General features: G+C 38.8%; 1 protein-coding gene across 2 annotated transcripts in view; it reads left to right on the plus strand.

The window, feature by feature from the left end:
- HEPH (hephaestin) overlaps positions 1-27,718 on the plus strand; it is a 111,367-nt gene that overhangs the window by 23,961 nt on the left and 59,688 nt on the right. For both annotated transcript variants that reach the window (XM_008565059.1, XM_008565063.1), the window contains exons 9-14: positions 1,399-1,610; positions 2,581-2,731; positions 5,235-5,447; positions 12,275-12,488; positions 14,053-14,192; positions 15,143-15,274. In XM_008565059.1, the coding sequence (XP_008563281.1) occupies positions 1,399-1,610; positions 2,581-2,731; positions 5,235-5,447; positions 12,275-12,488; positions 14,053-14,192; positions 15,143-15,274 (1,062 nt within the window). The remainder of the gene's footprint in view (positions 1-1,398; positions 1,611-2,580; positions 2,732-5,234; positions 5,448-12,274; positions 12,489-14,052; positions 14,193-15,142; positions 15,275-27,718) is intronic.

Genomic DNA, 27,718 nt, shown 5'->3' on the forward strand with positions numbered 1-27,718 from the left:
CAGCCCAAATGTCCATCATCGGATGAGTGGATACGGAAAATGTGGTATATCTACACAATGGAATATTACTCAGCTATAAAAACGAATGAAATACTGCCATTTGCAACAACATGGATGGACCTAGAGAGAATTATATTAAGTGAAACAAGTCTGGCACAGAAAGAGAAATACCACATGTTTTCACTTATTGGTGGAAGCTAAAAATAAATAAATAAATTCACACACACACACACACACACAAAAACCGGGGGGGGGGGGGAAGAAGACTTAAAAACTACAACCCCTTGAAGTTATTTCTTCAGAATATATTTTTAAGATGTGGAATCGCTGTGTCAGACGATGCACACATTAAAATTTGCGTACCTGCATTCAAATTGCTCTCTGGAGAGATTTGCAATCCCATCAATTTGGACTTTCATCAACAGTACCTTAGAGGGCCCCTTTCCTTACAACAGCACTGATGTAGTCTTTTTAATTTTTGTTAGAACGACGGTCTTGTAGGCAAACAACAACATCAATAAAAGTCACTGTTTTTAAAATTTATATTTGTTTGATTACTTCAGATTGAACATCTTTTCAGTATCTATTGAACATCTTACTTTATTTATGGGCATTAACCTTTTTAAAGCTTTTGACAAATTTTGTCAACATTTTTTCCAAAAGGTTTATTCCTATTTACAATCATCTTTTCATAGGTGAGTAAGAAGTTTAGGTGCCATTTGAACTACTTCTCACCAGCATTGATTATTATAATTTGTAATATCTTTGCTAATTTGATAGGCAAATAAATTTTCTAACTACTTTTATTTGTACTTCTTTGTTCACTAATGAATGGTTGAAAAGTGAAAAAAAAAAAATTTCCATGCATTGTTTGACCAGACCGTGTCCTGTGTCCATTTAAGAAATTACAGCCTTAGTTTTTTTCATACACACACACACAACATATATACACACACATACATACATAGAGAAAGGAATCAGTGTTTAACAACCAGAGCTGTTCAAAGATTAAATGGACTATGATGACAGGTAGTGAGTCTCCCATCACTGTAGAGTTTTAAGCAGAAGTAGAGATGTAAGAGGAGATTAATGTATATTTTCAAGTGAGGGGTATTCCAAATAAGTCTTAAAGTCCCTCTTAAACCAGAGAATCTACAATTTTGGAAAACTGAAACCTAGGCGATTTTAAATTCCCCAGTCTATATAATAAGTAGTGGTAGAACCAGAAACTGAACTCTAGTCTCTTGACTCCTAGGCCAGGGTCCTTTTCAATATTCCATGTTGCTGCTGCTGCTGCTCCAAAATTCCTTTGTAGCTTATTATCTCTGTCCCACTGTTTGGAGCTGATGATCCTCACTCTAGCCAATGTGATTAAAGAGTCCCATGTTTTCCTTGCAGGTTCATCCCACCCAGGCTTGGTGGCCAAACCCTTTGAGAAAGTAATATACCACTGGACAGTCCCCCCACACGCTGGTCCCACTGCTCAGGATCCTGCCTGTGTCACCTGGATGTACTTTTCTGCTGTGGATCCCATAAGAGATACAAATTCTGGCCTGGTGGGCCCCCTCCTGGTGTGCAAGGCTGGTGCCTTGGATGCAGATGGCAAGCAGGTATGAACAGTGTGTCTGGCTGGGAAGCCTGCTGGGGGCAGGATGAAGCTGAGTTGCTGAACAGGAGTTAAGCACGGAACTGGGTTCTAGAGGTAAGGGAATAAGAAAAAATATATCCAAGCTGTTGCATCAGAAATTAATAGTTGGTGACCTCATGCGATCTTGCATGTTATTTTTCTACTCACACATGTCTTTCTAAACCTCTGTTCCTTTCTAACTCATATTTTCCCATCATCATTTCTTCCTTGTTTTACCTTTTTTGTTCTCTCACCTCAGTGGCCCCTAACCCTTGTTCCTAACCCCTAAATTTGCTTTAATATTTGCCTCTCCTCTTTCATACCCAACCCACCATTTCCATCTGTGTTATATTGGGCAAGTTACTTAACCTCTTTGACTCAGTTTCCTCATCTGTAAAAAAGGGTTAACAATGAAAGAAGGTACCATGGGTTTCTGTGAGGATTAATTAAAATAATCCATATCAAGTGCTTAGCACAGTGTCTGGCACATAGTAAGCACATAGTATATGTTAGCTGGAACAACAATAATAATAATAGTGATAATAATAATAATTATTATTATTATTTTCTCATTTCTTGCTGTAGCCTTCCCCTGCTGTTCTAGCCACCTTCCCCTACTTCTCTCCTCAGGTAACTTCAAGATCTTTCCTATCATGTTCTGTACCTCTTCTTCCTGATCATCCTATGGTTCTTACCTGGCCCCTTTAATACATTTCTCCTCTTCAGTCTTCCCTCTTTATTCTGATTTCCTTCTGCCATCTTCAACTTGTGGTTACCTAAGGAAAAACTGCCTACCAACAACTTGCTGCTCTGGGCAGGAGGTATGAGATTGCCACTAAGTCTGGGAAAGGCAATGGCAAAGAATCAGGGGTCCTTGGATCTGCAGCTACACAGTCCACAACTGCTGAAACTGTTGTCATTCCTCCCTCTGCTTTCTTCCACTGGACCTGCAGAAAGGGGTGGATAAAGAATTCTTTCTCCTCTTCACTGTGTTGGATGAGAACAAGAGCTGGTACAGCAGTGCCAATCAAGCAGCTGCTATGTTGGATTCCCGACTGCTCTCAGAGGATGTCAAGGGCTTCCAAGACTCCAACCGAATGCATGGTATGGGGAGTACTTTGGCCCTGGGCTGCAACTGAGGAGTTCAAAGTAAAATCTAACCCTAACTAAAATCATGACCAATCCCTGAAAACACTGACCCCATTGGTCAGCTCTGTCCCAGCTATGAGCTAGATTGAGGGATTCAACCTAAGACAACAGATCATATACTTAGCACCTTCTTGTGTTGTGTCCTGTGTTTCATGGTATGGAGGGCACTGGAAGAAAGTATTATGAGATGAGGATTGTGCCCATGAAATCCACTCGAGAGTGTGAAGAATAAGCTGGGGTGATGCCTTTCCAGTCTTATCTCCCTCTCTTTTATCTCCCACTACCTTGCTTGCTCACCCCGTATTCTAGACAAGTGGGGCTGTTTTTCTCTCTATGAACATACTTTGTGCTTTGTTGATTTCTTGCTTTTGCATGCTGTGCCCTCCACTTGAAATGCTTCTTCTTACATCTCTTCCTTCAGCCTGTGGAAATGCTGCCCATTGTCCAAGGCCCTACTCAGAAGCTACTTCCTTCATGTAACCATTTCTTATCACCGAAGCACACAGGGATAATACCCTTTTCTGAAACACTATTGCATTTTATTCAATCAAACCATTTTTTAAAAAAATTAAACAAGAAATTTAATAAGAGAAATATAACTGAACACAATCCAAAATATTCATACATAAAAATTAAACACGCATTTCTTTCTTTTTTTATAACATTTTTTTCCTTTAAATTTTTATTTTGTCAATATACAATGTGGTTGATTATTAATAGCAAGTTCTGTACACTCCTCAAAATTGCAGTTATTTGTTATGTGGCTTTTGACTTCTGCTAAAGTACAATCGCTTTAAAAGTGAGTATTATATGTCGCATATCTCTTTATCCTCTATACTCACACGTAGTAAATGTTGATTGAATTAGAGAACTACCAAGTGAATGGGTAGGAGGGTAGGTGGGTGGGTGAGTCAATGAATGGCAAGACATGGTCACAGTTTGCAAGGAGCTCCCAGCAATTTTCAGTGAGATGAGACTAGTAACACCAATGAAACAATTATGGAACAGTCCAAAACAGACTATAATTAAGTGCTAAGTGTGTGGAACCACTTTTGAGAGACATAAGAGTTCAAAGGAGGAGAACATTAATGAAATTAAAAGATTTCTGGAACAAGGGAGTGCTTGCGCTGAGGTTTAAAGACTGAATAGGTTTGCAACTAGTACATTATAGGCAGGGGAAGCAGAATCACGGGATTAGCAATATTTCTATCAGCATTCCAGGGGATTATCAAATGGGATGGCTCATTAAAGCTGATTCTGGCAGAAGTGGGGGCATGGAAAAGATGTCACCTTCAAGCAGGTCTTCCTGTACTTTGCTGGAGGGAGGAACAGTGTGGAATATGGGAGGTAGACAAGAAGGAGTGTGTTGTCTTTGGTTCCCATCACCAGTTAGTTCCATCATCCAGAAAAAGTATGTCTTGTGAGCCAAGTTCATTCCAATTTCAATTTACTGACCACCTAATTGGTACTAGCAATGCACCAGTTGTTAAGGCAGTTACATAGATATGGGAAAAAACGATATGCTTCCTGCCAGGTCAATCTAGTGCAGGAGATAGATTTGTAAGTAAATCATTGGACTTTGTGGTAAGTGATATTGCAGAATTTTGCAGGATAAAAGTTCCATGTATATCAGGCAGAGCAATAACTGCTTCACAAATGAGGTAATATTTGAGCTGAAGCATGATAAATGAGCAGTAGATTGCCATAGAAAGATCAGAAGGAAAGTTTATTCAAGGCAGAGGAAACAGTATGTGAAAAGTCAGCAGGTGTTTTCTAAGCACCTACTATGTTTAAAGCCTTGGGGATGCAGAGACAAATGGAGCTCACAGGCTAATAGTGTGTGTGAGAGAGGGTAGGAGAACAGACTGCAGGTAGGGGGTACCAGGGAGGAGGCTATTGCAGGAGTTCAGGCCAGAAAGGATGAGCGCCAGAAGCAGGGAAGCAGCAGTGACGATGAAGAGGGGACAGATTGAATTCTAAGGATGTAGCCCTGGGGAACCCCAACACTTTATAAAGGGGTGGAGAATGAAAATAAGATGGAGAAGGAACAATCAGAGATGAGAGAGAACTGGGGAGTGTGGTGCCAGGGATAAGAGTTTCAAGATAGTGAGAATAGGACAGGTTTGTACTTGTGTGTGTGCGTGTGTGTGTGTGTGTGTGTGTGTGTGTGTGTGTGTAGGAGTTATAATCGTGGAGAGTAGTTCAGTGTTGCAAGAATGTGGACCATGGTGGAGGAGGAGCAGGAGGTGAGGCCAGAAAGGCCAGTTGGGTCCTCACCACAAAGACAGGGATCTTCATGAGTAAAATGAAAATGGCTTAGAGAAGAAGGCAGAGGAATTGAGGATGACTCATTTCGAGTTGTGGGAAACCATAACACAAAGCTGATTTCATGCTGCTGGCCAGTGCCTGAATAGTCTGGTCTCATCTCCCCATCTTGTCTTGTGTTTTTGTTTTCCAGCCATTAATGGGTTTCTGTTCTCTAACCTGCCCAGGCTGGACATGTGCAAGGGTGACACGGTGGTCTGGCACCTGCTTGGCCTGGGCACAGAGACAGACGTGCATGGAGTCATGTTCCAGGGCAACACTGTGCAGCTTCAGGGTATGAGGAAGGGTGCAGCTATGCTCTTTCCTCACACCTTTGTTACAGCCATCATGCAGCCTGACAACCCTGGTAAGTGCCTTGGCAGCTAGCCCTAGACTCAGAGTCTTTGTTTGGTATGGGGTTGGGGCTGAGGTTGGGGTGGGGAGGAGGGAGGGCTGGTGAAGAGAAAAGAAAAGGTGTGCTGAGGATGCTGGGGAAGGTTTCAAAACACTTTGGTCTTCTCTCTCTTCATTATGCTCTCCATGTCCTAGTTTTTTTGATTCTCTACTCTATTGCAAACAGAATAGACTGAGTAGAAGTGTGAGGAAGCTCTTTTCTGGAACAACAGAAGAGAAGTCAAGATGTTGCCCAGCTTCGGGGCAGCTCTTATATGGCAGAGGGTGGACTTGGCCACATAGGGATTTTATAGATACAGTCTTTGCATTGGAAAGGAGGTTGATGAGATGTACATATAAACACTTTCAACTCTGATATTCTGTGAAGATTTCTGCAAACTCTCCCACTTCTGTTGTGTGTGTGTGTGTGTGTGTGTGTGTGTGTGTGTGTGTGTGTGTGTGTGTGTGTGTGTTGCTATAACAGATTCAGACCAGGATTCAGAACAAAGGAGCTCTAGGCCAGGCTCTTTCTTAACTTGCTATGTAACTTTGGTCTTATCACTTTCCCTCTCTGTAGCTGTGTTCCTTCTTTCCTTCCTTCCTTCCTCCCTTCCTTCCTTCCTTCCTCCCTCCCTCCCTCCCTTCCTTCCTTCCTTCCTTCCTTCCTTCCTTCCTTCCTTCCTTCCTTCCTTCCTTCCTTCCTTCCTTCCTTCCTTCCTTCCTTCCTTCCTTCCTTCCTTCCTTCCTTCCTTCCTTCTTCCCTTCCTTTCTCCCTTCCTTCCTCCCTCCATCCTTCTCTCTCTCTCTCTCTGCTCACACTTATAAGTGAGAACATGCAGCATTTTTCTTTCTATGCCTGGCTTGTTTCACTTAACATAATTTTCTCCAAACTCAACCACGTAGCTGCAAATGGAAGAATTTCATTCTTTTTTATGGCTGAGTAGTATTACACTGTGTATGTATACCACATTTTCCATAACCAGTTGTCCATTAATGGACATTTAGGTAGGTTTCATATCTTGGCTGTTGTAAATAGAGCCATGATAAACATGAGATTGCAAGTATCCCTTCTGCATGATGATTTCCATTCCTTTGGGTATACACCCAACAGCAGGATGCTGGATCCTATGGCAGTTTTATCTGTAGTTGTTTGAGGAACCTCTATACTGTTTTCCATAATGTCTGCACTAATTTACAGTCTAACCAACAGTGTATAAGGGTTTCCCTTTCTCTGCATCCTTGCCAGTATTTCTTATTTTCTGTCTTTTTGATAGTAGCCAGTCTAACTGGGGTGAGATAAGACCTCAAAAGCACAAGCAACAAAAGAAAAATAAACAAATGGAATTATATCAAACTAAAAATCTTCTACACAGCAAAGGAAACAATCAAAGGAGTGATAGACAACCTACAGGATGGGAGAAAACATTTGCAAACAATACATCTGACAAAGGATTAATATCCCGAACATACAAGGATCTCAAACAAGTTAACACTAAAAAACACAAATAGTCCAATTAAAAATGGGCAAAGAGAAACAGACATTTCTCAAAAAAAGACATACGAATGGCCAACAAGTATATGAAAAAATGCTCAACATCACTAATCATCAGGGACATGCAAGTTGATTCCATCTATTTCTAACATTTCATGTTATAGCAGTATTTTTTTCTTCACAGTCCTTAGGGCGTATTATTTTTCCATCCAGTAAGTGTCAATAGTGTTTCTAAGAAAAACTTGTCAGTTCCACACAGTTCCTGACAAACTTTTATTTCTGTTCTGTCAATTCTATTCATATTTAGGAAAACAATCCTTAAACAAAACAAGTCTCTTCAACAATTTAATAATTTCAGCCTGGCACTGGGTTTGACAAACACTTGACATAAAGTTGGTCTCTAATCTACCTGAGATACTTTCTTGATCAGGGAGAGTTGTTGGCAAATCAGAAATATCAGTTAATGGAGCTGAAAGAAACAGGAGGAACAAGTGCTAGCACTGAGACAGGAGTGGGGAACTTCTGAATAAGACCCTACTCTCCAGTCCTAACCCCAAAGCCAAATCCTAGGTTTAATTTTGTTCTGGCAAAACCAGCCAGGCTCCTGAGCCAATTGTATATGTCTCCCCATACCTCACTCCTACTTTGGATGTATGAAATTATTTTTGTGCCATACCGAGGCCCAAAGAGGATGGCCATATATGACTTTAAAAAATTCCGATGGGAGCTCTGGAAAGAGAGGAGGATAATGACGTTACAAGAATAAAGTCTTGAAAAACTACTCTGGGTCAAGATTTTTGTTTTCTTAGTAGCAAAAGCACAAACCTTTTTGTTTTACACTTGTATTTCCAGACCTTTTAAACTCTTTCCTCTTTCCGAAGAGATCCTGAATAATAGAATATTGTAACTGATAGATTCCCTTTGGGATAATCTCATTTCACTTATTTTCATTCTCATTCCCTTCCCTTTTTTCTTTCTGTTCCTTTACTATATCTTCTTTTCTTTTCTTTATTTCTTATTGTTTACCTTTTTTCTTCTATTTTCCATTCCTTTGTTCTGTATCTTTCCCCCTCTCTTATTGTATTCCTCTGTTCTCTTCTTCTTTTTTCCCTTGCTTCTTTTTATTTTCTCTCTCTTTTTCTATCTTTTAATTGGTTATGAATATTCATAAGATACAAGGCTGATTGTCCCCTCTTGTGCCCTAGAAGGAAATCTTTTTCTATCGCACTTTCCCCAAACATAGTAAAGATTTATTGTCTTTCACATGTTGGTTTAGGTTCTGGAGATGTGAATATAAATGAGGCAGGTCACTGTTAATGCGAAAGGGCAATATGAATGTAAACAGTATTCACAAGTCTATGATGATGCTATCTGCTAAGAGCTGTGGTAACATACAGGGAGCTGTGACAAATTCTGTCCGACTTGTGGAGTAAAGCTTTGCTAGAATAGCAGACATTCAGACTAAGCTTTTAAAATGAGTAAACTGTCATCAGGCAAAGAAATGGGGTGGGTGGTAAAGAGGGCATAAAAAGCAGTAGGAACCATATGGCCAGTGGCTTGGAAGCAGCATTTACCTAGAGAAGATTGAATAGAATGATTTGAGTTCTCAACTTGAGGTGTTTGGAAATGTGGAGGTACTTTTTAAAAAATTTATTTTTTTATAGTACTTTTTTATTGGTTATGAATATTCATGAGATACAAAGCTGATTGTCACCACTTATGCCCAAGATGTAATGGCCAGATTCATACTGGCAGCATGCCCATTACTACAAATTGTGATTATACCCCCTATCCTCTACCCAATTATCCCCGACCTCCCTCCCCATTCCCCTTTTCACCACTCCGCTTTGTATCCGTAGATAAGCTCTCTCCCTCTGCAAGTTCATCACAGCTCTGTTTAAAATAGCCAAGATATGGAACCAACCTAAATGTCCATTGATGGACAATTGGATAAGGAAAATGTGGTATATATACATCATGGAAAACTACTCTGCCATAAAATGAATGAAATTCTCCCTTTTGCAGCAGCTCAGAGAAACTTATGTTGAGTGAAATAATCAAAGCACAGAGGGATAAATACTGCATGTACTCACTCATAAGTGGGAGCTAAGAGAGAAAGTAAGATGGAGGTACTTTTAGTTGTCACAATGACTGGGGTGTGGAAGCGATGATACTGGCATTTAGAGGGTGGGAATCAAGGATGCTAAAACATTCTGCAATACGTAGGACAGTCCTAAACAATGAAGAATAATACCATCCGAAATGCTAATAGCACTCCTGCTGAGGAACACCAACATGTAGGGCATAAGAGAGATAAGAAATAGCTAAAGACCCAGTTAGAAAAAGAGGAAGGTCCTTCCTAAGAAGTTAGGACTTTATCTTCCAGGTTATGAGAAAACATCAAAAGTTTTGTTTCCTTTATTAAGATGATGAGAGACAGGATGTGATTTTCACTGTTGTAGGTTTACAACAGAGTAGTATGGATAACGGCTTTGAGTCAGAAGGAACCAGAACGAGGGAGGCACAACAGAAGGCTCTTGAAAGAAATGATAAGGACCTGAAAATGGGTGGGTGCAGTGGGGATGGAGGGCTTACAGGATATTGGGAAAGAAATGACAAGAGGTTGCTGAGGGTATGAGCAAGAAGAAAGGACTCCTGAGTTTTCCAGCTTGTGCAGTAGGTGGATAGCAGTGTCAGTAACCAAATGAGCAAACACAGAAGGAGGGGCAGGGTGATAAGGTTTGGGTAATAAAGTATTCATTTGGGGCCACATTAAGTTTTAAGTTCCTGGTGAAATCTAAGTGGCAGGGATTTCATAGTAGGTGATTGTGGGTAGAAATCCAAAGTTTGGAAGAGAAATCCAGGCTAGAGAGAGAAACTTGGCTATTCTCATAGTTAAAGTCCATAAGCATGTAGAGTGATAGGAAATAAAATTTAAGGCAAGAATCAACATTAAAGAGATAGGAGGTAGAAGAGAAGCTAGAATGAAAAGAAAGCAAAAGATTATTCAAAGAGGTAGGAGGAGACTTAGAAGCCAAAGGTATTAGAGTGTTGAAAAAGAAGTGGCTTGGACATGTGTCTATATGAGAAAATTCAGATAATGTGTCTAGCCCAAGGTCACATGACTCTCTCAGAATGTCTTCTACCTGTTCCCATCCCCTCAAGTGATCATCAAACATTTTTCTCCACACCAGAGATCCTGACTCTTAACTTTTTAACAGTGTATACAATTACCCCTTTGCACACTCATTCATTCACTGAACACATTTATTGCATAACTTCTGTGTGCTAAGACTAGGGTAAAGAGGTAAACAAGACAAACATGATTTCTGTTCTCAAGGGATATCCTAAATAAACACAAAAATAAAATAAGAAAATTTTAGATAGTGATGCATGTCATGAAGGAAATCAAATACAGTGATGTCATAAAATGATGGGGATATTACTTCAGAGAGGATGTTCAAAGAAGGCCTCTTTGAGAATGTGATATTTATGCCAAGATGTAAATAATTAGGAGGAGGAAGGTATATGAAGATTTCTGAACAGAATATTTTAAGCAGAGAGACCAGCAAGTGCAAATGCCCAAAGGTGAGAACAGGTATGGCTTATTCAAGGGTCATAAAGAAAGTCAGTATGGTTGGGGTGTAGTGATCTAGAGGAAGACTGACATGACATTAGTTCATAGAGGATGGTAAAGGTCATATTATGTAGGACCAATAGACTATAGTCAGGAGCATGGATTTTATTCTGAGTATGAGTGGAGTATTTGAAGCAAGTGGGCAATGTGTTCTAGATTATATTTGTTAAAGAACACCCTAGGTTCTGTGTGGAAAATGGTTAGAGAGGGTAGAAGAAACAGCAGCGAGGACAGTTGGGAAGCTACTGCAATTTTCCAGGAAAGAGACAATGGTGGCTTGAACTAAGGAAGTGGCAGTGGAAATGAAAGGATAATTGTGAAGGAAGAGCCGGTAGGATTTGTTAATGGGATAGTTGTGGGGGTAAGGGAAATAGAAGAGTTGGGAAGTAGGTACGAAAAAAAGAGTGGACCCCTTCTTTACCAGAAGGGACATTTTTAAAGAGAGGAGCACTAAGTCCTTAACCATGTGGTTTAGATATAAAGTTCATTGGGAGTGAGTGGCCAAAAATGTAGAGGCCAATTTAGGCCAGAGTAGTCAGGTATGGTTTTCTGGAAGTGATGAACTATGAACTGGGTCTTGAAAAATGAGGTGGCTCTCAAAGATATTTGGGGGGTGGGGTGGGCAGGTACATTCCAGAAAGGTGGTAACAACATGAATGAAACTTCCAAGGAGGAATGAGATATGTGAGAGGGGAAGTCAGAGATAGATTTATTTGGGGCACCAGTTGAGTTTGGGGCTAGCTCACAGAAGGCTGTGAAAGCCAGGAAGAAGAGTTTGTAGTGATGGGATAGGCAATGGGCAGCAAAGAAAAGGAACAATGAGAGTAATGTTCTGAGAACGTTAGCTTCTCTTGATCAACATTCTCTGAGCCTGAGTGTCCTTGACATAGAAACCTGGAGCTTGAGATCAGGTCCAGGCAGCTCCACAACACAGACTTTCGAGATTGATATCTGAACATTAAATTGTAAAAATCTAGGAAGGGCCCTTCCAAAGCTCTCTTATATCAGCATCCTTGTGATCAAGAAGGTTTTGTTGTTGTTGTTTGTTTTTAATCTATTTAAGCCCACCTTTATTTCTTTGGTACTTGGTTAAAAAGGGAGACAACTGAGACAATTGGTCAATGCCTTTCTTGTAATAGTAATTATTACAGCATTATTTACTTCTTTATAGGTTTACTTATAAAACGTTTACTATATACTGTGCTAAGCACTGTATACACATTGTTGGGTTTAATTCTACAACAGCCAAATGAAGTAAGTAAAATGATTCTCATTTTACTGATGAGGGAACTGAAACATACAGAGGTGTATTGCCAGAAGGCTGTATAGCTAATAAGTGACACATAGGGTTACCAATAATCCCATTTTGTCCAGAACTGAAGGATTTTCAGAGATATGGGACTTTCAGTGCTAAAACTAGGAACACCTTGGGCAAACAGGGAGGAGTTAGTCATTCTAGTGACAGAGTTTTGTTTCAAACCCGGATAGTGGAACTCTTAATCTCTGTGCTCATTATTCCCAATAAACTTGTAATACTCTTTTCTCTAATGCATAGAAGAGCTTTATCTGAGACTGCCCACTCTCTTCAGTATGCCTAGGAGGAGGCAGGAAATCCCCCATGTACTACCCAGGGGTATTCTGAGTCAGGTTTTGCTCTCCAATCTTCTCTCAGGGACATTTGAGATTTACTGCCAGGCGGGCAGCCATCGAGAAGCAGGGATGAAGGCAATATATAATGTCTCCCAGTGTCCCAGCCACCAAGCCACCCCTCGCCAGCGCTACCAAGGTGCAAGAATCTACTACATCATGGCAGAAGAGGTGGAGTGGGACTATTGCCCTGACAGGGACTGGGAACTGGAATGGCACAACCAGTCTGAGAAGGACAGGTAAGATTTCAGAAAAGGAGAGATTACACTTTCAGAGGGTTATTGTACAGATGAAGACAATGAAACTCTAAGATGAAGAGGCAATTGTCTAGGGTCACATAATATGCTACCAACAAATCTGGGAAAGTAGAATGCAGGTCTTCTGAATTCCAGCTCAGTGCTCCTTCTATATTTATATACTGTGGGGCTGAAGTAAAAGACTTTGCCCACACCCTCATCCACTTAATCTTTGCCTCCCTTCCTCTGGTTAGCTGGAAGTACCTATCCTGGGGCTTAAATTTCATAGAGATTTACTCAAGGGATTGAATGCTTGCTTGGCTGTTCCTTGACACAATGACATTGTGTTCATTGAGATACAGAAAAAGTTCAAAACAGAGTGGTTTAAATAAGATAGAATTTTATTTCTTGTTCACATAATAGTATAGATATGAGCAGTTCAGGGTTAGCCAACAGTTGCTTTCATCTGGGACTAATATGCCCATTCCAGTTGTTGCCATTCCCAGCTATCAAGAAGGGAGAAAGAAGTCAAGGGTCAGAAGCATTTTCTGTAAAAGATGACCTGGAAGTTGTATACATCACTTTCTCTCATACCGCATTGTCCTGAACTTATTCATGTAGCCATAATTAACTGCAAGAAAGTCTGGGAAATGTACTCTCTGGTGAGACAGCAATGTGCTCAGCTGAAACCTAGGTGGTTCTATTACTAAAAAGGAAAGATAAGAGAATGGAAACTGAGGTGCAGATTAGCAGTCTCCACTAAGTTGTTTTCGGTGCTGTCACCACCCTTTTGCCAATTCTTGCCATTTATGTTGGTTGTTGAGGATTGAAGTCTTCTTGCTAACTTGCTCTGGAAATTAATAAAAGCGACTTCTCTTCTTTGAGTCTTGGTTTACTCATCTTTAAAGTGATCAGGTATAGCTGAAGGAAATGGACTAGGGAAGGAAGGAGGAAAGAAGCAGCAGGCTTGAATCTAAGTCCTGGCTCCCATTCTGGCTGACAGTTTCACTGTTGATAAGTTCTGTTGCCTCTGGGTCACTGATTGCACCTCTGGGACCTACCTACATCATAGGTCTATTGGGAATATCGGATGACAAAATGAATAATAAAGCTCTTTGTAAACTGGAAAGCATCCCAAAATATTTGTAAGATTCTATTTCCTCCCTACCTTTCCTTACCCTTTACCCTCTGGAAGCAGCAGCAGCAGTTAATACTTTCTTGCCACCTCATATCTTGTCCTTTTGTCAAATTAATTTCATCTAAGATATCATTAAGTCTGGAGCTAGAGCTTAGAACTTCTTATTCTTAGCCCAGTGCTCCTGCCGTATTAAATTTTAGTACAAATTCATATCTGGATAATGGCAAACAAGGAACATAAGTAGATACTTACTCTTGCCACCTTTGTTGTTATGCAGTCATGTGGTGAAAATCTGGCATTAGAAGGAATAGTTTCCTTTTTTTTTTTTCTTGTATTTGTGACAGGAGGATAGTTCTGACTTAGCTTCCCCATGTCTGAAAATGAGGGGTTGAGGGCCAGGTACTGAGACCAATCTTTGGATTCCTCTAGTTATGGTCACATTTTCCTGAGCAACAAGGATGGACTCCTGGGTTCCAGATACAAGAAAGCTGTATTCAGGGAATACACTGATGGTACATTCAGGATCCCTCGGCCAAGGACTGGACCAGAGGAACACTTGGGAATCTTGGGTAAGGGAATTCCACTTCCCTCCTAGTGTCTAGAAGCCTGAACTGCTTCGAAAGCAGTTATGTCATATCAGAAAGATCCTCCCATTCTCCATTCCAATCTTTTTTAAAAAATAATATACTGAGGGCCAAGCCCGTGGCGCACTCGGGAGAGTGCGGCGCTCAGTGCTCCCGCTGTGGGTTCGGATCCTATATAGGGATGGCCGGTGCACTCACTGGCTGAGCAGGGTGCGGCCAGTCTCAAAAGGACAAAAAAAAAAAAAAATACTGAAATTATGGTCATATTTTATAAAACTGCCATTAAAATAAGCACTGAAGGGGGTGGGGGGATCATCAATTCTGCTACAACCTGAAACAGGTTTTTCCAGATTTTCTGTATCTTTGAGGTGCAGGAGTCTCTGATGGTGGTAGATTTTAACAGATTCTAGGGGCAGGAGAAATTAGGAACATCAAAAAGTGGAAAATAATACAGAGAATCAGTATTAACCCTGATATCCAGTTTAATTATTGCTGTTTTTTGTTTGTTTGTTTGTTTTGTAGCAGCCAATGTGTTTCCTCATTCTTGTCTTGGCATAGAAGGGACCCACTAGTCACTGTAGAGATCCTACCCATTCTGTATTCTGTGTCAAACTCTCACTCCTTACCATCAGTGATTCCACAGAGCCCTCATTCTCTAGAACCTTGGGCTGTTATAGAAAGAGGGTTTGGGTGGGAAAAGTGAGGGTAATTGGAGACATAATCTTGTTGTTGAAGTGCTCTCATCCTGTGGGTAGCAGTATCAATTAAGGGTTTCTGAATCTAAAAATGGAGCCAGTCATGACTTTCAGTCTCAGAAGAAATCTTTCTCAGGGCAGACCCTTAATTGTGTGGAGATCCCATGTATATCCCTTTCTTTAATACCTCCTGTTCCTCTCCTTCACTAATGAGACTTTTACTTGGTTTGTATATATTAGGTCCACTTATCAAAGGAGAGGTTGGAGATATCCTGAACGTGGTGTTCAAGAATAATGCCAGCCGCCCCTACTCTGTGCATGCCCATGGAGTACTAGAATCTAGTACTGGCTGGCCACTGACTGCTGAGCCTGGTGAGTTGGGACACTTAGTGAATGCACAAAGAATATGCAGCATCTCTGCAAATCTTTTGGTTTACTCATTTAAAAAATATATGCTCTTAGAGACCTGAAACAGGAATATTACCCAAGACTAAGCCATGGTATGTGTTTATCTCTGTGAAATGTTCTTCCTCTCAATCCCAGAACAGGCTGTGGCTAAGACTTAGCTAGTATTCCTGTTTCAGATCTCTAACAGAATGCCTTTGGTTATAGGCTGAGCTCCTAATCTTGGCTAGAGAGTGACCTGCCCCAGATCAGGTCTGTGATCTTTAATGCCTGCCATAGATAAAGTTTTTGTTCCCATACTACAGACAAAATTCTAACCCCAGTAACAAACTAAGCTCCTAATACTAAATGTAGAGCAACCACAGTCTTGGCCACATTCTTTTCAATTAATTAATTCATTGAATAAATACTTACTGGAGGCCTACTAAGAAATAGGAACACCTTTAGGAGCTATGGATGCAGTAGTGAATAATACTTGTTCCTACTCTTAAAGAATTTAGGCTACTATGATAGAGACAAGTAAACTGGTGATTATAATTAGTATGTTAAGTGTTAAATAGGAGTTTTTACACCAATAGTGATAGGGAGGTATAGAAGAAGGTACTTAATCTAATGTTTGCGTGGTCATGAATGGATTCCCAGAGTAGGTGAAATTTTAGCTGAGATTTAAATCAATCCGTATTTTCAAACATTAGCATGTATCAGAATCACCAAGAAGGCTTGTTAAATTGCAGATTGCTGGGATAAACCCTTGAAGTATCTGATTCAGTAGGTCTCTAGTGGGGCTCAAGAATTTCTAGTTCAAACAGCTTTCCAGGTGATGCTCATGCTGCTAGTTCAGAAGCTGCACTTTAAAAACCACTGACCTAAAGGATGAAAAAGAGGCATGTAGGTAAAGAGTAGTGTGAAAGAAAATCAAGGTAAAGAAGATTTCAGATGTATGAAATGGAGTGTGTAATGGCCCAGTGGTAAGAAAGGTAAAAGTTGGAATATAGGAATGGGATAGATTCTAAAAAGATCAATGAGGTAAAGTAAACAGGACTTGGTGACTAATTGGATGTTGAAGGTGAGAATGATAAGGATTCCTGAATGACACCCAAGTTTTTGAAGGAAAATTCTTGAATTATACCCAGATTTTTGGCTTAGACAACTAGGTAAAATTCCATTCACCAAGATAGGGAATGTGGAATAAAGCTGACTTGAGATGAGGGAGATTGGATAATGATGTGTTAACTTTTGAATTTATTGAATTTGAGATGTGTATGCTCTAAAGGAATAGATGTGGGAGGCATCAACAATTAGATAGTGCTTGAAAGCATAGTAATGAACACAGTCACCCTGGAACAGTATGTTAAATAAGACAGACTCCTAAGATGAGAACTTGAGGAAGACCAATTTTTAAGAGAGGTACAAATTGAAAAGTGAGCCTGAGAAAAAGTGAGCAAGATAGTGGGAGAAAAACTTAAGAAGATGGTATCACAGATTTTAAGAAGAAGATCATTTTAAGGATGAGGTAGTCAACAGTTTCAGTTGCTTCAGAGAGTTTGTTAAATAAGATAAGAATGAAAAATTTCCCATTGGATATAGCAACAGGGGAGTGGCTGGTGATTTTGATAAATTGATGGGGAAAAAAGCCATACTGGAATGGACAAAAGAGTAATTGGGAGGTGTGGGATTAGAAACAGTGAGTGTAGTTTAATTTGAAGACTTAGGCAAAGCAATTTCAGCTGATGAGAAGGTCAGGGGTATAGCCAAGGGCTAAAATAAAGTGGAAATGAAGGACACTATAGTTCAGGAGATTAAGGGACTGATAGGCTAGAGTGTTGGATGAGTTATCCACATGGACCTTGAAGTAACTCAGAAGAATGGCGGGAATCGGGGTGGAAAGGAAAATGCTGATCCAGGTATCAAAATCATCATTAAGTGACTAAAAGGAGAGAAAGGATGCATTGGAACTAGGGAAACAAGTAAGAAAATTTTGTAGTAATCCATACAAAAGATGATAATAGCTTTAACAAAGGTGGTAGGAAATGAGAATGGAGAGAGTTAGGTGGTTTTGAGAGATGTAAGACAAAATCCTTAGGATACGATGATAGAACAAATGTTGAAGGGGTTAAAGGAGGTAAGGATAAGTGGAGTAAAGGATAATAAACAGGTTTTTGGATTAAGTACCTGGATAGTTGTACCACTCACAGATAATATAAGAAATGCTGGGAGCAGGGGGCTGTTGTTTGTTGGTTTTTTAGAGGGGGGGGTATTAAGTTTATTTATGAACATTTTGAGTGTGACGTACTTGTAAGATGTCCAGGTAGAAATGAGATAGCTATAAGGATAGAAGATTATACTCAATTTAAGATATGGTTCTATAGCTTGGAAGAGACACCTGGGATAAATATAGAGATTTAAGAGTCATCGGCAACTACAATAAATGATAGTTGAAATTGTGATTAGTGTGAGCAGTGACAATAACATTGAGCTGAGAATGAAACTTTTATTTAAGAGAAGGTAATCTACCCTAAATAATTTATAGATTTAAAGCAGTTCTAATCAAAATAACAATTGGATATTTTGTACTAAAATAAAATGCAATCATATATACAGTTCATTTGGAAAAGTAAAGAATACCTGGGGGGGGGGGAACAAGAATTTTTTTAAAAGATTAGTGAAAAGAGACAAGCACAACCCCATACTATAGCATATTCTAAAGGTGCAATAATTAAAGCAACATGGTACTGGAAAAAAATCAGTATGACAAAATAATAATTTCTGAAGCTAACCTAAGCTTCTGCCTTTGTCGATACCAGTGGGAATACTACTACTCCATTACTAGCCCCGTGCTTCTGCCTTCTATCTCCTACCTTACCAGCTCCTTACAAGAAAGATGTTAGTAATCTGGTTAGTCAGAACCCAGGATGTTTGTTGAAAATGTCTTAGTAGTGGGTAGGGATACTATTTCTTTTATTTCAGCACTCCCTATCGCACTGCATACTTGTATGTGATAAATTGACCTGTGCCTGCAATTGGGTGAGCTAGATATGTGAGTTAGAACAAGGCCTGCACTATAGATCTAGCCATCTTAGTTTAATGGAGCTGGAAAGAGGAAGCCTTACTTAGGCTTTTAAGTCAAAGTTTTGTTCCTCAACTCATCTGTTATTAGAGTTCTACAATAGGGGTTAGGGGACACTAGCTCAGCTGTGTTAAAGAAGTAGTACTTTGATTCTCATTAGACTACTGTTCTCTATAGTTCCTTAGTCAGGAACCCCAAGGAGAGGCTTGCCTCTAACACTGAGTGTATATAAAAGGTTAATATTAGAAAAAGCTATCATTTCAGTGGAAGAAAGGAAAAGTTGATCGATATATGGTTTTAAGACAAGTTGTTATCCCTTGGGAAAAACTAAAGTTAGACTTTGGTTTATTACTACATGCTAAAATAAATGAATTAAAGGTAAATAGCTTAAAATGTAAGAACTAAAAGAAAATGTAAGTGAACATTATCTGGACTCAGGGTAGGGATAGGCTTTTCTAAGCTTAAAAGCAAAATATGAGACCCTAAAATGATTTGTAATGCATATAATATTGTTACTACATGAGGGGTTCTTAACATAAAAAAGGTGACCTTTGTAAAAGAAAAAAAATGAGTGAAGTATATAGGCAATAAATTTATGAAGGAAGAAATATAAGTCTCTAACAAAACATAAAAATGTTAGGGGTGACTAATAAACAGTGCAGTGAAAATTGGTGAATAAAATCAATGTAATCTCTGCCCTCCCAAATTTTACAATCTAGAGGAAAAGGCATATAATAAGCAAGAAATCAAGTACATACATATATATTTACAAAGTATGTGTTATAAGGGTAGCAAAAGGGAATAATGGGATAGGGTGAAAGAAGAAGTGAATAGACCTTCTTGAGGCAGTGGTATTTAATTTGTGACCTTAGAGATGAGAAGGAGCTAGGGCGGCAACTATGAGAAGAATATAAGAGAAGGGGTGAACAATTCGAGGAAATGGAACAGCAAGGGTAAAGGCCCTGAAGCAAGAGTGTATTTAGCATAATCAAAAACAGCAAGTCAGATGAGAGGGAAAAAGTTCACGATGGCTGAATAGAATTGTCCCACTCTCACCTGTGATGCGAAGAAAGTCCAAAGCAAGTGGATGGTCAAATGTTGAACGGAGTTCCTGGGAGAAAACACTGGAATTCAGCAAAATGGTGAAGAAGATCCCCTGAGGTTGAAAAACTTGTGAGGGCAGCATAGAAAGACAGGTGAAGTGCCTGATTATGATTGGCTTAGAGCCAGGAGAGACTCCACACTGCAGGAAAAAGGTAGGCAAGGGGAATCCCCAACAGTCCACGTGCACCACAGATACCTGCAATTCAAGCTACAAGGGAGCTGAATGGCCATTGCAGGCTGTAAGCCCAGTGTGAGGAGCTGCTTGGAGCCTTCATGACTACACTAATCCAGATAGGGAGTTAATGCCAAGTCCCCTGCCCCATTCTCCTGGGCCCTAGGCCGCTGCAGGACATTGCCATCTTGGGATTGGAATCAACACAATAGTGCACTTTGCCTTGGGACTCAATAGCTCTGGCATCTCAACAGACTGAATGCTCCCACATCACACTGTGACTCTGGTAACCGAGCCCACACAGCTCCAGTGCAGTGTGAAGGTCACCACCAGCACAGAAACAGCCAGTGCTCGAACATTCTGGATCTTAAGAGCTGACTGATTGGAGCCTTCTGCCACTGCTGACAGCCCTTCTCTTCTTCCAAGGGCACAGAGTCCCAATACATCTCTGGCTCTTTACTTGGCTTGTGGTAGTTGTCATCTCACTGTATGCTCACATGACCTCTGCTTTATGATTGCCTGAGGAAAGGGGTTGAGGGAGAGAGAGAATATACACACAAGCTCAAGTCCAGCACTTTCTGGTGTCTCTTCTTATAGGGACACTAAATCCCATTATGGAAGCTCCACCCTCATGACCTCATCTATACCTAAAAAGGCCTTATGTCCAAATACCATCACACTGGGGGTTAGACCTTTAACACATAAATTTTGGAGGGACACAAACATTTAGTCCATAACACATTCCTCTCCTTCTCAGTCACCGAGCTTTGTCAAGTCTTTCTTTTGATAATTCATCTGTCCCTTACTTTTCACTCTGATTATGAACGTTTGAATTCAGGACCTTTATTAATTTATGCCTGGGCTGCTGTACTAGCTTTAAATGACACTTACCTCTAAAATTTCTTATTTTTTATTATTATTTATTATAAGTATATTATTATTACAAACGGTGATTTTTCTTTATGCTCTTTACCAAACCTATCCCTCTCCAATGCTCTCCCCCTACTGCCTACCCACCATCTCTGGTATCCTTAGGTTAATTTTCCCCTTCTGAAAGTTCAATGTATTGTTTTGGTCTTTTCTTTCCTCCTTCCTTCCTTCCTTCCTTCTTTCCTTCCTTCGTTCCTTCTTAGGACCCAGTTATAAGTGAGAACATGAGTTATTTCTCTTTCCTTGTCTGGCTTCTTATGCTTAACATAATTTCCTCCAGAGTCATCCATGTTGCTGCAAATGGTAGAATTTCATTCTTTTCTTTATGGCTGAGTAGTATTCCATTGTGTATATATACCACATTTTCCTTATCCAGTTGTCCACGGATGGACACTTAGGTTGGTTCCATATTTTGGCTATTGTAAATAGAGCTTCAGTGAACATGGGTGTGCAGGAATCCCTTTGACATGATGATTTCCATTCCTCTGGATATATGCCCGGTAGTAGGATGGCTAGATCATATGGTAGCTCTATCTATAGTTGTTTGAGGAACCTCTATACTGTTTTCTGGAATGGCTGTACAGTCCCACCAACAGTGGAGAAGAGTTCCCCTTTCTCTACATCCTTGCCATCATTTGTTGTTTGGTCTTTTTAACAATTGCCAGTCTAACTGGAGTGAGATAATACCTCAATGTGGTTTTGATTTGCATTTCTCTGATGACTAGTAATGTTGAGCATTTTTTCATATACCAGTAAGCCATTTGCATGTCTTCCTTTGAAAAATGTCTATTCATCTTCTTTGCCCATTTTTTAATTGAATTATTTGTTGTTTTACTGTGTAGTTGAGTTCTTTATATATACTGGATATCCGTCGCTTGTTGGATGTATAGCTTGCAAATATTTTCTCCAATTCCATAGACTGTCTTTCTGCTCTGTTGATTGTTTCCTTTGCTGTCCAGATGCTTTTTCATTTGATATAGTTGCATTCATTTACTTTCTTTTGCTGTTCATGCTTTTGGGGTCTTATTTATAAAGTTTTTGTCCATTCCTACTTCCTGGAGTGTTTCCCTTATGTTTTCCTTTAGTAATTTTATGGTTTCAGGTCTTATAGTTAAGTCTTTAATCCATTTTGAGTTGATTTTGGTATATGGTGAGAGGTGCAGATCCAGTTTTATTCTTCTGCATATAGAAGTCCAATTTTCCAAGCACCATTTATTGAAGAGGCAATGTATGTTCTTTTCCCCAGTGTATGTTCTTGTTGCCTTTGTCAAAGATCTGTTGGCTGTAAGTATGTGGGTTAATTCCTGGGTTATCTATTCTGTTCCATTGATCAGAGTGTCTATTTTGATGCCAGTACCATGCTGGTTTGGTTACAATAGCTTTGTAATATAATTTGAATTTGGGTTGTGCAATGCCTCTAGCTTTGTTTTTATTTTGCTCAGGATTGCTTTGCCTATTTGGGGTCTTTTCTGGTTCCATATGAATGTTAGGATTGCTTTTTCTATTTCTGTGAAGAATGACATTGGTATTTTGATGGGGATTTCAGTGAATCTGTACATTGCTTTAGGTAGAGTAGACATTTTCACAATGTTAATTCTTCTCATCCAAGAGCATGGTATGTCTTTCCATCATTTTGTGTCATCTTTAATTTCTTTGAGTAGTGATTTGTACTTCTCATTGTAGAGATCTTTTATGTATTTGGTTAAATTGATTCTTAGGTATTCTATATTTTGGCTACTGTTGTAAATGGGCTTACTTTCTTGATTTCTTTTTCTGCCAGTTTGTTACTGGAGTGTAAGAATGCTACTGATTTTAGGGTGTTAATTTTGTATCCTGCAACATTACTGAAATTGTTGACAGCTCTAAGAGTTTTTTACTAGGGTCTATAGGTACTTCCAATACTATGCAAAATAGGAGTGGTGAGAGTGGTCATCCTTGTCTTGTTCCTGTTCTTAAGGGAAAAGCTTTCAACCTTTCCCCATTTAGGATGATATTGGCAATTGGTTTGTTGTAAATGGCTTTTATCATGTTGAGATAGTTTCTTTCCATATCTAATTTGTTGAGAGTCTTTATCATGAAGTGATGTTGAATTTTGTAAAATGCTTTTTCTGCATCTGTTGAGATAATCATATGGTTTTTGCCCTTGATTTCATTGATGTGGTGTATCACATTTATTTGTATATGTTGAACCATCCTTGCATCCCTGGGATGTGTTTACATATTCTGACTGCTAATATTTTGCATCTATGCTTATCAAGGTTAATACTGGGTAATTTTCTTTTTTGTTCTATATTTGTCTGGTTTTGTTAGCAGGGTGATGCTGGCCTCATAGAATGAGTTAGGGAGAGTGGATTGTGTTTCAATTTTTTGGAAAAGTTTGAACAAAGGTGGCATTCTTTAATTTTTTATTTTATGGCTTCTGTTATTATTATTATTATTGTTATTATTTATCAATATACAATATAGTTGAATTTTGTGTCCCTTTACCAATTTCTCCTTTTCCTCCCTCCCTCTGCCCCTCCCCTCCATGAATATCATTAAAGTTTTGATAAAATTTGGCCGTAATGCCATCTGGTCCTAGGTTTTTCTTTGTTGGAAGATTGATGATTACAGCTTCGATCGCTTTGTTTGTCATTGGTCTGTTCAGGTTTTCTATTTCTTCTTGATGGCATCTTGAAGTCTATTAACAAAATCTATGTAAGGTTTGGTAGACTTTTGTCTAACGGTGGCAAAAGAGCTGGTAGGGGTATGTGTTTCTGGAATTTTATTCCATGCTTTAACAGCTGCCTATGATGTCTGAGCAAACAACTGAGGCTGAAATCTAGCTTGATCCTGAGGGTTAAGATAAGCCCCTTCTCCTACCAGCATATCTATACCTATGGGAATGTTGTTATTAAATTTTCCATTGAAATAGTGGTGGTGGCATCACGAAATTCCTGAAGGCAAACATTGTATTGAGCTGTTGTTAATGTGATTTTAGCAAGGGTTTTTCAGTCCCATGCCATCATATCATAACTATTGGCTATAGCTTCTACTCTTCCTTTAGTAAAAGAACTTTGGAGGCCATTTTCATTTATATTTTTTCCAAAATTCCTTGTAAACAGTAAAAGGAAGGCTCTCATGCCAAGGACCTTGATTTCCACCTCCGATGACAGGAAAGGCATGCAACATTTCTCCCTCTGTTTGACATCCTTCATGGAAACGTTGTTCCATGAAAGGAGTAAAATCCGAGGGACACAAATATAAAGGAAGTGGTTGTGGGAGGAAATCTGGTGCAGAAGGAGGAGGGGGAGAAGCGGCTGCAGAGGCCGTGGCAGGAGCAGCAGGAGCATCCTGTTTTTCTAATTTAGCTATGGTTTTATGACTTTGTATTGGCCGTAAGGCAATTTTACAGAAATTTCATCCTGTAAGAGGAGAAGCCTTTACGGGACCAAGAGCATTTTTTAACCATTTACCAATATGTTCCCAATTCTCTGAATTAAGACTCCCGTCTTGTGGATACCAAGGACATTGTTATCTAATTACCAGTAATAGTTTGACAAGCTGGCATTCAGTTACTTTATATCCAGCTGCTTTCAAGAGACCTTGAAGCTGTAATTTATGTTGCACTTCTTCTTTTCATAGTGAAGTGCCCGTGAAAGCGAAGTAAAAGAGAAAAAGAGAAAAGAAAATCTCTGGGTGAAAGACCTAAATCAGACCTTCCCATAGACGTTGTGAGCTACCACATGATCATCTATGTTCCTTACCAGAATGAATGAATGTATGTCAGACACGTCCTTTACCCTTTCAGAAGGTCAATCTCCGTTCCATAGAGTACAGTGCCTCACTCTAGGCACCACTTGTCACTATCCCCTCAAATCTCAAATACTTGAAAGCAATGAGAGGCCCAGAGGTACTACACCAAGCTTACTGCCATAAGAAAGGAGAAAGTCAGTGCAGCCCCAAGGTCGGGTTTGTCTCACTTTTTATTGTAGTGTCAAGACCTTAGCCATGTAACAAGCTGATGTGAACAGGGAAAAAAAAGGGGGGAGTCCCTGGGGCAGAACCTTCTGAAATTTTATTTGAATGGACTATACTGCATATTCCCTTGAGTCCAAGGAAGCAGCAGTTTCTAACAGCTGGTGTTATCATCTTGAGAAATACTGTGTGCAGAACGTCTCACATGGGTACTGGCACCATGTGTCTCTTCTGGCCATGGCCAGAGGTCATGGCCATCCTCTTAGCAGAACACGTCACAAGATGTTAACCCTCTATATATTTAAAGTATTTTAATAACATTAGAAAGTGCTGGTGATGTAAATAAAGTTATATAATAAAAAAAAGTCAGTCTCCAAAACCATATTACAAACACGATTCCAAATTTATAAAATAAGGTAATATGCATATGTATACATACATATACATATACTTACTTACCTACATATATTTGTATGTGGAGAAAGAAAATGCACATAAATATAAGAGAATACTGATTTCTACTTAATAGGATTAGCTTTAGATTTCTCTTTTATATATTTCATAGTTTCTGAAATTTTCAGTATCAAACATTTTATTTGTATATATTTTTTAAAAAATATTTTTAATCATAGAAGTAATATATAAACACATTCCAAATATAAAATATTCAAATGCTACAGAGAAGCAGAAGTTACTTTGGTTTTACTTTCAACCTTAGCTCTCTTTTAGAGGTAACCCATTTTTATTAGTTTGATGTGTTTCCTTCTAGACCTTTTCCTCTACATTTACACACAATTCCATATAAATATATTACTTTAATAACCAGAAAAAAATGGTTATTGGTTACTTTTATTTTAGAATTAAAAAACAAAGAGATCGTAAAGAAAAATAAACTAATGAAAGAGACCAAAGAAATGTCAGATTGTGTGTGAACCAGGAGTTACTGCTATGTAGATGTTGTATTAGTTAGTTTCTGTTTCTTATAACAAAATACATGAAACAGGTAGTATGGTCGTTTTGACAGTATTGATTCTTTCAATCCAAGAAAATGGGTTGTCTCCACTTTTTGTGTCTTTAATTTCTTTCATCAGTGTTTTATAGTTTTACTTGTAGAAATCTTTTACCTCCTTGGTTAAATTTATTCCCAGGTATTTTGTTGTTGCTGTTGTTGCTATTGTAAACTGGCTTGCTTTCTTGATTTCTTTTTCTACTACTTGTCAGTGTATACAAATGCAACTGATTCAATCAAATGCATTTATTTCCTTTTTTATGAATTAGTCTGTTTATTCACATCTTTTAGGAGGATATTATCATTTTTAAAAAATTTAACTTATCAATATAAAATGCAGTTTAGTTTTGAGCTCCTTAACCAATTCCTCTTTTGCACCTCCCTCTCCTCCCACATCAGCATCATATTTCAGGGAATTGTTGTGATTGTTGTGTCTTCCTCCTCCCCCACCCCCTTTATCTGTTTGTATATGTATTTATTTATTTATTTATAGCTGGCACAAATAAGTGAGAACATGCAATATTTCTCTTTCAGTGCCTAGCTTCTTTCACTTAATATAAATTTCTCTAAGTCCATCCATGTTGCTGCAAATGGCAGTATTTCATTCTTTTTTAAAGTAGAGTAGTATTCCATTGTGTAAATATACCATATTTTCCTTACCCACTCACCTGATGCTGGACATTTAGGCTGGTGCCAAGTCTTGGCTTTTGTAAATAGTGCTGCAATAAACATGGGGGTACATGTATCCCTTTGACATGATGATTTCCGTTCCTCTGGATATATACCCAGCAGTGGAATAGCTGGGTCATATGGTAGATCTATCTGTAATTGTTTGAGGAACCTCCATACCATTTTCCATACAGGTAGTACAATTTTGCAGTACCACAAACAGTGTAGGAGGGTTCCTTTTTCTCTGCAATATGAACAGGATTTATCATTCAAAGTCTTTTGGATATCAGCCATCCTAACTGGTGTGAGATGGTATCTCAAAGTCTTTTTTATTTGCATTTCCCAAATGCTGAGTGATGTTGAGCATTTTTTCATGTGTCTGTTGGACATTCATATATCTCCTTTCAAGAAATGTCTATATAGCTCCGTAGCCCATTTTTAAATTTGGTTTCTTTTTTTTTTTTTTTTTTTTTTTTGCTGTAAAGTTGTTTGAGTTCCTTGTATATTCTAGATATTAATCCTCTGTCACATGTATATTTTGCAAATATTTTCTCCCAATCTGCTGGTTGTATTTCCATTCTGTTAATTGTTTCTTTTGCTGTGACAAAGCTTTTAAGTTTTATATAATTCCAATTGTTTGTTTTTCCTTTAGTTGCCTGTGCTTTTAGAGTCATATTCATGAAGTCTGTACACAATCCAACTTCCTGAAGTGTTTCCCCTATATTTTCTTTGAGGAGTTTTATTGTTGCAGGATATATATTCAATTCTTTAATCCATTTTGAGTTGATTTTGGTATATGGTGAGAGGTGACGATCTAGTTTCACGCTATTAATATGAATATACAATTTCCCCAGAACCATTTGCTGAAGAGGCAATCTCTTCCCCAGTGTGTAGACTTGGTGCCTTTCTTGAAGATCAGATGGCTGTAGGTGTATGGGTTGATTTCTGGATTCTCTATTCTGTTCCATACATTTTTCTATATTTCATATATTTCTGTTCCATGTTCTGTTTATAGTTTAAAGTCAGGTAATATTATGCCTCCAGCTTTATTTTCTTTGATCAGGATTGCTTTGGCTATCCGAGGTCTTTTGTTATTCCATATGAATGTTATGATTTTTTTTTTCCATTTCTGAGAAAAATGCCATTGGAATTTTGATAGGAATTGCATGGAATCTGTAGATCATTTGGGGTAGTATGTACATTTTCACAATGTTAATTTTTCCAATCCAAGAGCATGGACTATCTTTACATCTTACTGTGTCCTCTTTAATTTCACTCAACAGTGGTTTGTAGTTCTCATCATAGAGATTTTTCACATCCTTGGTTAACTTTATTTCTTAATTTTTTGGTGACTATTGTAAATGGGCTACATTTCTTGATTTCTTTTTCTGAAAGTTCACTGTTGAAGTATAGAAATGCTACTGGTTTTTCTGTGTTGATTTTGTATCCTGCAACTTTGCTGAAATCATTTATTAACTCTAAGAATTTTTTTTGTAGAGGCTT

The sequence above is a fragment of the Galeopterus variegatus genome, unplaced genomic scaffold (genome assembly GCF_000696425.1).
Source record: "Galeopterus variegatus unplaced genomic scaffold, G_variegatus-3.0.2 Scaffold194, whole genome shotgun sequence".
In the NCBI taxonomy this organism is placed as follows: domain Eukaryota; kingdom Metazoa; phylum Chordata; class Mammalia; order Dermoptera; family Cynocephalidae; genus Galeopterus; species Galeopterus variegatus.